At 38.7% G+C, this 13980-nt stretch overlaps 1 protein-coding gene across 1 annotated transcript in view; it reads left to right on the plus strand.

Moving 5' to 3' along the window:
* The window catches only part of ADGRL4 (adhesion G protein-coupled receptor L4), a 126245-nt gene that overhangs the window by 83848 nt on the left and 28417 nt on the right, over positions 1 to 13980 (plus strand). Inside the window, exons 10-12 of the mRNA XM_002715900.6 lie at positions 9481 to 9654; positions 10747 to 10950; positions 13755 to 13975. Of these exons, the coding sequence (XP_002715946.1) occupies positions 9481 to 9654; positions 10747 to 10950; positions 13755 to 13975 (599 nt within the window). The remainder of the gene's footprint in view (positions 1 to 9480; positions 9655 to 10746; positions 10951 to 13754; positions 13976 to 13980) is intronic.

Here is a 13980-nt window from a genome sequence, read left to right on the forward strand (position 1 = left end):
GAGCCTCTTATTTTTCAGTTTCTTTGTGGCAGGCAGAACTATCCATATACCTTAACCTTCTTGAAGAACTTTTAGCCATCTTCCCAGTTTTAGCTCATTGTCTTCCCCAACTAATTCTTAGTAAAACTCACACTGTCTTTAGCAGTGCTTCAATTGTTGACCCAAGGGTTGTGTTTAGTGTATATCCCATTAAAATAATCATTCTACTGCATTAAAACCATCTGAGTTTTTATCATTCTTGAAGAGAAGATGCTTCACCCTTGTAACTGAGAATCCTGGCTCCCTGGATAGTGCCTACCGTACGTTTGACACTGGAGACATAGTGCCTTTAATGGATAGCTGTCTGTAGGCTTATGCTTGATTCTTTGTTATCCCACTTACCGTTGGTTAATATTAAATGTATCTCTAACATCACTTGAAATTTTTAACATAACACTTACTTCATGTGCCTCTCTGGAGAATCAACTAAATAAACAGAGTCAGCAAATACCTAGTACAGCCAGTGCTGTGAACAGCAGGTTACAGCTCAGCCTGTGACACCAACATCACCTATCAGGTCCAGGCTACTCTGCTTCCCATTCAGCTCTCTACCAATGTGCCGGGTAGGCTTCAAATGGTGACGCTACTACCTGGGCTCCTGCCATCCGTGTGTGACCAGAAGGGAGCACCTGACTCTGACTCAGTCTCGCCTGACTTGCCTATTGTGACCCTTTGTGGAGTAAACCAGTAGATGGAAGTTTTCTCTCTCTTTCTCCAATCTCTCTGTGTCAGGATGCCCTTCAAATAAATAGATCATTAAAAAAGAGTAACTAGTTAAGTACATTTTTATATAATTGTAAAGCCTTTATTTCTTTTTTCATTTTTAATTATCTTTATATACAGAAGATCAACTTAGTATATACTAAGTAAAAATTTCAACAGTTTGCACCCACACAGACACACAAAGTATAAAGTACTGTTTGAATACTAGTTTTACCATTAATTCATATAGTACAACACATTAAGGACAGAGATCCTACATGGGGAGTAAGTGCACAGTGACTCCTGTTGTTGATTAACAATTGTTTCTGTAATGTAATATGTATATTAATAAGTCATTAAAACTTGGTACCGGGAGCCAAGATGGCGGAATAGTGAGGGCGCGCACCGATAGTCCGGGAAAATTTAGTTTAATAAAAGGGGAGTTACGGTAGCCTCAGAAAAAAAAGAACCAGGAAAATATTGCAGACAAAACTCTTCTGGATCCAGTGGGCGTGAATCGGAGGACCTACTGGGAGAACAAGGTCGCCCACCGCGCGCGAAAGCTGAGCCGCAGGACCGAGCCGCGGGACTGAGCTGCGGAAGCCGAGCCGCAGGACTGAGCTGCGCAAGCTGCAGGGTCTGCGCGCAAGTGCTCGAAGGGGAGTGCAACAGCGGGGAGACTTGGGACGTCCAGGGCTCCGAGTCCACACATCAGCGCTGGAAGGGGAGCAGACCTGCGTGGAGAGCGTGGGAGCCCACAGTTCGGGACACCAGCGGCAGACTCAACACACCAGCGCTGGAACGCGAGGTGAGCCGAACCTCAATAACCCGAGACACCGGCAGGCAAGCGGAGAGAGGAGACTAGAGGGAACGACCCCCGGGGCGGGGGGGACTTCACCAAGCTAACTGGAAGAGAGAGAGAGGGAAAAAAAAAAGGTGACTGGTACGGACACGGGTTTCTCTCTCTCCGCTCACCTCTCAAGGGCGAGCAAGACAAAGAGCAGGTGCCATCTTGGACATACGTCATAAGCAGAGCGACCTCAGGTCTGCACCGGCCCTGAGCCTAGCAGTAAAACCTGACTCTGGGTGGGGCGAATTAACAGGAGATTAGGACCTAGTAAATTTGTGGTGCTACTGAACTGAGACTGTGAAAAAAGAGACGGTGGGGGAGAGAACTCACGGAATTCACGTGAGCACTCTCCAGAGACGCTACAATTCCGTAACTTTGGCAACCCAGTGGGAGACTGAAGGAGAATTTGAGCCCACTCTAAGGGCCGAACAGATTCCCTGTGTGGTCCTTGGGAAAGAGCTTCTGATCTCTGGCTCCTGTGGGTATATCATTTGCCTGCTAACTACCTCCAACTTCGTTCAGCTGTGCAGAATAACTTCCCTTTTGAATCAAAAAAAAAGAGAGAGAGAGAGAGAGAGAGAGGTTTACCACGCCTAACCTGGGAGTGTCACCTTTGGCACACCAAACAGAGCTCTCAGGCCACACCCATCTCAAGCCCTAAGGCTCCATCAAAAACAGATAGTCCACTTAATCTAGAGTCATAGTATAACAAGAAAAAGCACCACAGTGAAGAAACCAAATATCTCCAATATGCCAAATAACAAACGCAAAAACCAAGGTAATAAAAACAAGGAAGTCACCATGAAGCCCTCAAATGAAAAAGACACCCCAATTCAAGATTATGAGGATGATGACATAGAAGAAATGCAAGAAGCAGATCTCAAAAAATTGATAAGAACATTAAGAAGTTCTCAAAAACAAATTCTTGAACTACAGAAATCCTTAATGGACAAGATAGAAAATCTCTCTCGTGAAAATGAAATATTAAGGAGGAATCAAAATGAAACGAAACAACTAGTACAACAGGAAACTGGGATAGTGACTGAAGTGAAGAATTCAATAGATCAAATGAAAAACACAATAGAGAGCCTTACAAACAGAATGGGAGAAGCAGAAGAGAGAATATCGGACTTAGAAGACAGAGAACAGGAAAGGATACAGTCAGACCAAAGAAAAGACGAGGAAATTAGAAATCTAAAACATATTGTCGGGAATCTTCAGGATACTATTAAAAAACCCAACATTCGGGTTCTAGGAGTTCCTGAAGGCATGGAGAGGGAGAAAGGATTAGAAGGCCTTTTTAGTGAGATATTAGAAGAAAATTTCCAAGGTTTGGAGAAGGACAAAGAAATCCTAGTACAGGAAGCTCACAGAACCCCTAATAAACACGACCAAAAGAGACCCTCACCACGGCACGTTGTAATTAAACTCTCCACAGTGAAACATAAAGAAAAGATCCTAAAATGTGCAAGAGAGAAACGTCAGATTACTCTCAGAGGATCTCCAATCAGACTCACAGCTGACTTCTCATCAGAAACTCTACAAGCTAGGAGGGAATGGCGAGATATAGCCCAGGTACTAAGAGAGAACAACTGCCAGCCCAGAATATTATATCCTGCAAAGCTATCATTTGTGAATGAAGGTGAAATAAAGACTTTTCATAACAAACAGAAATTGAAAGAATTTGTTGCCACTCGTCCAGCCCTGCAAAAGATGCTTAAAGATGTGTTACACACAGAAACAAAGAAACACGGTCATCAATATGAAAGAAGGTAAAGGAAGGAAACCAAGGAAGGAAAGCTCACAGCAAAAGATCACAGGGAATTCAAAGCATATATTAGAACTTATCTTTGGCAAATGGCAGGGCAAAGTTACCACTTATCATTAGTCACATTGAACGTGAATGGCCTGAACTGTCCAGTTAAAAGACACCGTTTGGCTGATTGGGTTAAAAAACAAAACCCATCTATTTGCTGCTTACAAGAAACACATCTTTCCAACAAAGATCCATACAGACTGAAAGTGAAAGGCTGGAAAAAGATATACCATGCCAACAGAAATGAAAAAAGAGCAGGCGTAGCCATCTTAATATCAGACACCATAAACTTTACCACAAAAACCGTTAAGAGAGACATAGAGGGACACTACATAATGATTAAGGGATCAATTCAACAGGAAGATATAACAATTATCAATGTATATGCACCTAACTACAGGGCACCGGTTTATCTAAAAGATTTGTTAACGGACTTAAAGGGAGACTTAGACCCCAATACAATAGTACTGGGGGACTTCAATACTCCACTCTCAGAAATAGACAGATCAATAGGACAGAAGATCAACAAGGATACAGTAGATTTAAACGACACTATAGCCCAAATGGATCTAACAGATATATACAGAACTTTCAATCCTACAGCTAAAGATTATACATTCTTCTCAGCAGTACATGGAACCTTCTCTAGGATTGACCACATACTAGGCCATAAAGCAAGTCTGAGCAAATTCAAAAGAATTAGAATCATACCATGCAGCTTCTCAGACCATAAAGGAATGAAGTTGGAAATTAGTAACTCAGGAATCCCTAGAGCATACGCAAACACATGGAGATTGAACAACATGCTCCTGAATGAACAATGGGTCATAGAAGAAATCAAAAGAGAAATCAAAAACTTTCTGGAAGTAAATGAGGATAACAGCACAACATACCAAAACTTATGGGATGCAGCAAAAGCAGTGTTAAGAGGAAAGTTTATATCAATAGGTGCCTACATCAAGAAATTGGAAAGGCACCAAATAGATGAGCTTTCTATTCACCTCAAGGATCTAGAAAACCTACAGCAAACCAGACCCAAATCTAGTAGGAGAAGAGAAATAATTAAAATCAGAGAAGAAATCAACAGGATTGAATCAAGAAAAACATTACAAAAAATCAGCCAAACGAGGAGCTGGTTTTTTGAAAAAATAAACAAAATTGACACCCCATTGGCCCAACTAACTAAAAAAAGAAGAGAAAAGACCCAAATCAATAAAATCAGAGATGAAAAAGGAAATGTAACAACAGACACCACAGAAATAAAAAGAATCATCAGAAATTACTACAAGGACTTGTATGCCAACAAACAGGGAAACCTATCAGAAATGGATAGATTCCTGGACACATGCAACCTACCTAAATTGAACCAGGAAGACATCGAAAACCTAAACAGACCCATAACTGAGACAGAAATTGAAACAGTAATAAAGGCCCTCCCAACAAAGAAAAGCCCAGGACCAGATGGATTCACTGCTGAATTCTACCAGACATTTAAAGAAGAACTAACTCCAATTCTTCTCAAACTATTCAGAACAATTGAAGAAGAGGGAATCCTCCCAAATTCTTTCTATGAAGCCAGCATCACCTTAATTCCTAAGCCGGAAAAAGATGCAGCACTGAAAGAGAATTACAGACCAATATCCCTGATGAACATAGATGCAAAAATCCTCAATAAAATTCTCGCCAATAGAATGCAACAACACATCAGAAAGATCATCCACCCAGACCAAGTGGGATTTATCCCTGGTATGCAGGGATGGTTTAATGTGCGCAAGACAATCAATGTGATACACCACATTAACAGACTGCAGAAGAAAAACCATATGATTCTCTCAATAGATGCCGAGAAAGCATTTGATAAAATACAACACCCGTTCATGATGAAAACTCTAAGCAAACTGGGTTTGGAAGGAACATTCCTCAATACAATCAAAGCAATCTATGAAAAACCCACAGCCAACATCCTATTGAATGGGGAAAAGTTGGAAGCATTTCCACTGAGATCTGGGACCAGACAGGGATGTCCACTCTCACCACTGCTATTCAATATAGTTCTGGAGGTTCTAGCCAGAGCTATTAGGCAAGAAAAAGAAATTAAAGGGATACAAATTGGGAAGGAAGAACTCAAACTATCCCTCTTTGCAGATGACATGATTCTTTATTTAGGGGACCCAAAGAACTCTACCAAGAGACTATTGGAACTCATAGAAGAGTTTGGCAAAGTAGCAGGGTATAAAATCAATGCACAAAAATCAACAGCCTTTGTATACACAGACAATGCCATGGCTGAGGAAGAACTTCTAAGATCAATCCCATTCACAATAGCTACAAAAACAATCAAATACCTTGGAATAAACTTAACCAAGGACGTTAAAGATCTCTACGATGAAAATTACAAAACCTTAAAGAAAGAAATAGAAGAGGATACCAAGAAATGGAAAAATCTTCCATGCTCATGGATTGGAAGAATCAATATCATCAAAATGTCCATTCTCCCAAAAGCAATTTATACATTCAATGCAATACCAATCAAGATACCGAAGACCTTCTTCTCAGATCTGGAAAAATTGGTGCTGAAATTTATATGGAGGCACAAGAGACCTCGAATAGCTAAAGCAATCTTGTACAACAAAAACAAAGCCGGAGGCATCACAATACCAGATTTCAGGACATACTACAGGGCAGTTGTAATTAAAACAGCATGGTACTGGTACAGAAACAGATGGATAGACCAATGGAACAGAATTGAAATACCAGAAATCAACCCAAACATCTACAGCCAACTTATATTTGATCAAGGATCTAAAACTAATTCCTTGAGCAAGGACAGTCTATTCAATAAATGGTGCTGGGAAAATTGGATTTCCACGTGCAGAATCATGAAGCAAGACCCCTACCTTACACCTTACACAAAAATCTACTCAACATGGATTAAAGACCTAAATCTACGACCTGACACCATCAAGTTACTAGAGAACATTGGAGAAACCCTTCAAGATATTGGCACAGGCAAAGAGTTTCTGGAAAAGACCCGGGAGGCACAGGCAGTCAAAGCCAAAATTAACTATTGGGATTGCATCAAATTGAGAAGTTTCTGTACTGCAAAAGAAACAGTCAGGAGAGTGAAGAGACAACCGACAGAATGGGAAAAAATATTTGCAAACTATGCAACAGATAAAGGGTTAATAACCAGAATCTACAAAGAGATCAAGAAACTCCACAAAAACAAAACCAACAACCCAATTAAGAGATGGGCCAAGGACCTCAATAGACATTTTTCAAAAGAGGAAATCCAAATGGCCAACAGGCACATGAAAAAATGTTCAAGGTCATTAGCAATCAGAGAAATGCAAATCAAAACCACAATGAGGTTCCACCTCACTCCGGTTAGAATGGCTCACATTCAGAAATCTACCAACAACAGATGCTGGCGAGGATGTGGGGAAAAAGGGACACTAACCCACTGTTGGTGGGAATGCAAACTGGTCAAGCCACTATGGAAGTCAGTCTGGAGATTCCTCAGAAACCTGAAGATAACCCTACCGTTCGACCCAGCCATCCCACTCCTTGGAATTTACCCAAAGGAATTTAAATTGGCAAACAAAAAAGCGGTCTGCACCCTAATGTTTATTGCAGCTCAATTCACAATAGCTAAGACCTGGAACCAACCTAAATGCCCATCAACGGTAGACTGGATAAAGAAATTATGGGATATGTACTCTTTAGAATACTATACCGCAGTAAGAAACAACAAAATCCAGTCATTTGCAACAAAATGGAGGAATCTGGAACACATCATGCTGAGTGAAATAAGCCAGTCTCAAAGGGACAAATACCATATGTTCTCCCTGATCGGTGACAACTGACTGAACACCAAAAAGGAAACCTGTTGAAGTGGAATGGACACTATGGGAAACGGTGACTTGATCAGCATAGCCCTGACTGTTAATGAACAACTTAATACATTATCCCTCTTAGTAGTTTTTTTGTCTGTTCTACTTAATATGACTGGTTTAATTCTGTAATTAATACACAGTTATTCTTAAGTGTTGAAATTTAACTGAAATGTGATCCCTGTTAAACATAAGAGTAGGAATAAGAGAGGGAAGAGATATATAATTTGGGACATGCTCAAGCTGACTTGCCCCAAATGGTAGAGTTAGAAACATACCAGGGGACTCCAATTTAATCCCATCAAGGTGGCATGTACCAATGCCATCTCACTAGACCAAGTGATCAATTTCAGTTCACAATTGATCATAATGAAAGGACTAAGAGTCAAAGGGAGCACATAAGCAAGTCTAGTACCTGGTAACACTAACCGATAGAATAAATAAAGGGGAGAGTGATCCAACATGGGAAGTGAGATACTCAGCAGACTCATAGAATGGCAGATGTCCTGAATGGCACTCTGGCCTCAGAATCAGCCCTAAAGGCATTCAGATCTGGCTGAAAAGCCCATGAGAGTATTTCAGGCATGGAAAGCCAAGACACTCTGGCAAAAGATCTCTGTGAGTGAGGTCTCAGTGGAAAGAACAGGTCTTCAAAGAAGGAGGTACCTTTCTCTGAAGGGAAGAGAGAACCTCCACTTTGACTATGACCTTGTCTAAACAAGATAAGAGTCGGAGAACTCAGAGGGCTTCCATAGCCTTGGAAACTCATGACTGGAGCATAGGGAGATTACTGATGCCATAGACAGGAGTGTCAATTGGTAAAGTCAACAACAGGAGTCACTGTGCACTTACTCCTCATGTAGGATCTCTGTCCTTAATGTGCTGTGCATTGAGATTTAATGCTATAACAAGTACTCAAATAATATATTTCACGTTGTGTTTCTATGGGGGTGCAAACTGTTGAAATCTTTACTTAATGCATACTAAACTGATCCTCTGTAAAAAAAAAAAAAAAAAAAAAAAAAAAAAAAAAAAAAAAAAGAAAAAAGAAAAGAAAAGAAAAGAAACTATCAACTCCCAACTTGACTCTCACTGGGATTAAACATGACAATAGGTCTGATCTGATTTCATCATCATTAAAAAAAAAATCATCTATTATTTTTCACTTTATGTTTCTGTGTGGGAGCAAACTGTTGAAATCCTTACTTAATGTATACTAAGCTGATCTTCTGTATATTAAGATAATCGAAAATGAATCTTGATGTGAATGGAAGGGGAGAGGGAGTGGGAAAGGGGAGGGTTGTGGGTGGGAGGGACGGTATGGGGGGGAAGCCATAGTAATCCATTATTCGTACTTTGGAAACGTATATTCATTAAATAAAAGTTAAAAAAAAATTTGTTAAGTCAAAAAAAAAAAAAAAACTTGGTACCATAGATTACTATTATGATTACTTAATATTACAGATATTATAAACATAACCCTATCATTTATTGAACAATCATCTTCTCTATATCATCTAACCTGTCTCTGATATTGTCTTCACCATTATTTACTTCATTCACTATGCTCCTAATTAACTAGCTTCTATAAGTTTCTGCAAAGTTTCTTTCAGTCTTACTTCACAGCTTTTCCATTTGCCATTCCAACCATCAGAAACCCTCTGTTACAAGTTTGCAGGGCTCATTCCCCACTTCAGTGATATATCTACTTAGACATCATCTACCAGGTTGACCAGCCATAGCACTTTCTTCATTTCCTTGCTTGTTTTTCTCATTTATTAAGTTTTCATTTTTAAACAGGCTGTAAGGCCAATAATATATCACTTTATGTTCTGTTCAATTTTTTTTTGTTTTTGAACTTTCTTCAATGAGATCTGGTAAATATTGAACAAATATTTATTGAGTATAAATACATATAATTATGTATCATGCACTGTTGTATATCCCATACAGGACCTCATTTAACAACAAAAATATTACAGAATTGTGACCCAGGATTGATAAAATACATCACTGTGGCGATATAAATTCTAATTCTTCCACATAGCAGCAGCCTTCATTTATTAGAATTTATTTTATGTTCACTCTTAGAAATTATTGTAATGATTAATATACGTTAAATATGCCAAAAACAATTTGTGTTGTTTTGTTTTTTCATTAGTAAAGTTTCTCTTTTTCAGATCACAGATGAGTATAAGAGTTTATGTGCATTTTGGAACTACTCACCTGAGACTATGAATGGCAGCTGGTCTTTGGAGGGCTGTGAGCTGACATTCTCTAATGAGACCCACACCTCGTGCCATTGTAATCACCTGACACATTTTGCAATTTTGATGTCTTCTGGTCCTTCCATTGTAAGATAATCTTCCACTTCACATTTATTAATTCTGCCCATCTAGATCTTTTTTCTGTTTTTTTCCCCCATATCATTCAGAAGAATAATTTTATATGTTTATTTTGGATGTAAATGGCATATTATTCTAATTGATAGAACTCTGTTATATTTATGTTTTAGTCTTTGTTTTCTGCACTGTCTTATATCTGGTATGGATTTTAGTTATTTCTAGTCTAGGATTGCATAATCTGTAATATAAATATTATAGGCTACATGTTAATAAAATAGCTTTTCATTGGTTCTTAGTTTTTAATGCTGTCTTCAGGAGCCATTTATATATTTTTTGTATCATGGACTCTAGGGTCTTTGTATCAACTATATCCTAAAGTTGTACTTATGAAATGCATGAAGTTTTTATACCTTAGATAAAAGGTTTCTGGGTAAAATAAATAAATAAATAAATAAATTTATTTTAAAAAGATTTACTTCCATTTAAATTTAGAAACCACCATTAAGTATGCACAGTAGCCAAAGAAATTTGCCTAAACATACTGTCAAGCCTGCTGTTTTATGGTACCTCTATTCTATATATAAAAATAAATATTCATCTATTTAAAATTAAAGCAAAATTTCCCATTTCAAAGTCTCTGAACTACACTTTTTGACATTTTATATAACCACTTATTCATATGTTATCAATACCTTTATTTAATGTTTTAGATGAATCACTACATTGAAATAAGACGTGATCTTTCCACTGATAAATCTGTTTTAATCAACCATTTTCACATTACAATAATGTATTGCCTTTCTAATGTCATGAAACTAATGATGATACCATCGTTGAGCCATTCACTAATAAATACTGTGCCCAGGAAATAAATAATTAATGATGAGCTGTTAAGGTGCTTGATGAATTATCAGATTTTTCTGGATATTGAGGATTTTCAAAAGCACAAGTTTTTCTTATCAAAGTGCACATTTGTAGTTCTACATTTTTATGAACATTTTGATTATTGTTCCACCTAAAAGGAAGTTCATTATATACTGTAGTTCCCTTGACAAGTTCCTGAGTTATTCTCTTAACAGCTTTATTATTATCTTCCCATAGGGTATTAAAGATTACAATATTCTTACAAGGATCACTCAGCTAGGAATCATTATTTCACTGATCTGTCTTGCCATATGCATTTTTACCTTCTGGTTCTTCAGTGAAATTCAAAGCACCAGGACAACAATTCACAAAAATCTCTGCTGCAGCCTATTCCTGGCTGAACTTGTGTTTCTTGTTGGGATCAATACGAATACAAACAAGGTAGGTAGACCCTTCTGCTGTTTGCTTTCATCGTCCTTTCCACAGTTTCTTAAGCAGGTATGTTATAGAAATATGGATTATAAGTAAGAGTTTAAATGGCAAACATGCTATGCTATTTGTTCTTAATCTGCACTAATTTGATAACAAACCTAAGCAAGCTACTTATCAAGTTCATTAAGTAAAAACTTATGAGAGTACTTCAAAATATTTGTAAAAAATGGAATAAAATAGGCTGGCGCCGTGGCTCAATAAGCTAATCCTCCGCCTGTGGCACCGGCATACGGGGTTCTAGTCCCGGTCAGGGTGCCGGATTCTGTCCCGGTTGCCTCTCTTCCAGTCTAGCTCTCTGCTGTGGCCCGGGAGTGCAGTGGAGGATGGCCCAAATGCTTGGGCCCTGCACCTGCATGGGAGACCAGGAGAAGCACCTGGCTCCTGGCTTCGGATCAGCACGGTGCGCCGGCCGCAGCAGCAATTGGAGGGTGAACCAATGGCAAAGGAAGACCTTTTTCTCTGTCTCTCTCTCTCTCACTGTCCACTCTGCCTGTCAAAAAAAAAAAAAATGAATAAAATGATAAATGTATTTCAATGCAAGAGAAAGTCTGTATTTTTTGTAATACATATATTCCATACAGTTTTTGAAGACCTCTAATATGCATATATTTGAAAAATTTTTGCATCGAAATAAACTTATCTTTTTATATAATGAACTTGTTAAAATATCCTCATATGATAAATTGGCTTTATCTCCTATTTGTAAATCCCTAACTATCCCTTCCCACGATTATTTGTCTAGGGTCTTACCGAATAGGTTTATATTTGTTAGCCTGGAATCTCCTAGGAGCAGACACTAAGATGGAATTAAATAGTCTGTCAATTTGTTAGGAGAAATGTGTGTGAGAGAAAAATGGGAAATGAGGAACTTGGAAAGCATCAGACCGTGTTGCAGGTCTGACCCCAGGGTTAAGCAGAAGGGAAGAATAGAAGAGCAGGTGGGTGTGATTTACACAATGAAGTTCTACGGAAAGTTCAGTGGGGCTGGCAAGGAGTCCTTCCAGGAGTCCTTGAGTCAAAGTCACCTGGCACAGGAATCCTCTGTCTCTCAGGGAAAGCAATGTCCTAGTAACCCTGCTGTGCTCAGCTACTGGCTGGCAGCAGCCTGTAAGAAGTATTAGCAGCAGCCACTGGAGCCCCAGATCAATGTCACTCCTTGCCTTTGCTATTGGAAAACCGTATTCTCGTAAGAAGAAAAAATGGCATTGCTTCCCTATTTCCATTCTTCCTAGAAATCCTTAATGCACTGACACAATCAGTTATCAGATTTTCTTTTGAAGTAGATGCCACAAAACATGAATGTTAGATAGTACACACTACCAACAGCTACATGCATTTTTGTGGCTTTTTTTTCTTAAGATTTATTTTATTTAAAAGAGATACAGAGAGGGGGAAAGAGAGAGAGAGAGAGAGAGAGAGAGAGAGAGAAAGAAAGAGAGAGAGAGAAAGAGAGAGAGATTTCTTCCATCCACTGCTTCACTCCTCAAATAACCACAATAGCCAGGGCTGGGACATGAGGAAGATGAGAGCCTAAAACTCCATCCAGTTCTTCCATATGAGTAACTTGAGACCCAATCACTCAGGTCATCTTTTTGTGTTTTGCATTGGTATTCTTATTTTTTACTTCTCTATACCTTCCACTGTCCCACAGTGCCATTTACCTCATTCAGTATCCTCCCACCAGCATTTCGACCTACCCTCAAACTATTCCTTATAATGTTTATTCTTTTCAACTATCAAGATACATATTAAGCCTCACTTCCTCAGTATTGTGTTCCTCAAATTTTAGTTGCCACTGATCACTTCTTTCTCCAACCTTATTTAGAACTCTGTAATGTGTTTTGTTGGTAATCTCATTATTCTTGAATTATATTGTGTCATTTTATGTTATTTTTTTAATGCAGAAAGAGAGTGAGAGAAAGACAGGTAGACAGAGAGAGAGATTCCATCCACTGGTGCATTCCTCAGATGCCTGCATTACCTGGGTCTTGGCCAAGCCAAAGCCCAGAGCTGGCAACTCACCCGGGATCTCTCATGTGAATGGCACGGACCCAGCTTTCTGTGTCATCATCTGCTGGTTCCCAGGATGTGCATTAGCAAGAAACGTGAATTGAGAGTAAGGGCAGGACTCACACCCAGGCGCTCAGATAGGGGATGCAGGTGTCCCAGCAGGCAATATCCACACCTATCTTCTGTTTTCAAAATGAAGTAGGTGTGCAAGTGTATATCAGCTCTCTATCCAGAGAGCAATATCATTAGTTTTATTAGTATAAGGATAAATAACTACTTCTTTTCTAATATTTCTTATAAGTCTAATACCAGAGTTCCGGAGTTCTAGGTGTGAATTAAATACATATAAATGATGTTTATCTGAGCCATCTCAAATTTAATTGATAATCTTACAACTTTAAGCAATTCTATGATGTAGACAGTAATCAGCTTAAATTGTAACTTATTCATTGAGATATATTTGTGAATAATCCTCAATTTATCACATAAGATAATATGATAAAGCTCTGGACAACAACGGAAACTTAGTCCTATCACAGGATTAGTTATTGCTTCACAATGATGAAGCACATTTTTTGTAAATCAGCACAAACTAGAACACCTTTAAAAAAAATGACATGACAAAGGTATTTTAACATGATCATTCATGATATAAAGTGGCATAATTTACTGAGAAAGTAGGGCACCATGTTATGATCATGCTAAAGTAAGCATTACATATGATTTCTTTCTTTGATTTCTAGCTCTTTTGTTCAATCATTGCTGGTCTGCTACATTACTTCTTTTTAGCTGCCTTTGCATGGATGTGTATTGAAGGCATACACCTCTATCTCATTGTTGTTGGCGTCATCTACAACAAAGGATTTTTGCACAAGAATTTCTACATCTTTGGCTATCTCAGTCCGGCTGTGGTAGTTGGGTTTTCAGCAGCATTAGGATACAGATATTATGGCACCACCAAAGTGTAAG

The sequence above is a fragment of the Oryctolagus cuniculus genome, chromosome 7, assembly GCF_051225735.1.
Source record: "Oryctolagus cuniculus isolate XC-2025 breed Fujian yellow rabbit chromosome 7, ASM5122573v1, whole genome shotgun sequence".
In the NCBI taxonomy this organism is placed as follows: Eukaryota; Metazoa; Chordata; class Mammalia; order Lagomorpha; family Leporidae; genus Oryctolagus; species Oryctolagus cuniculus.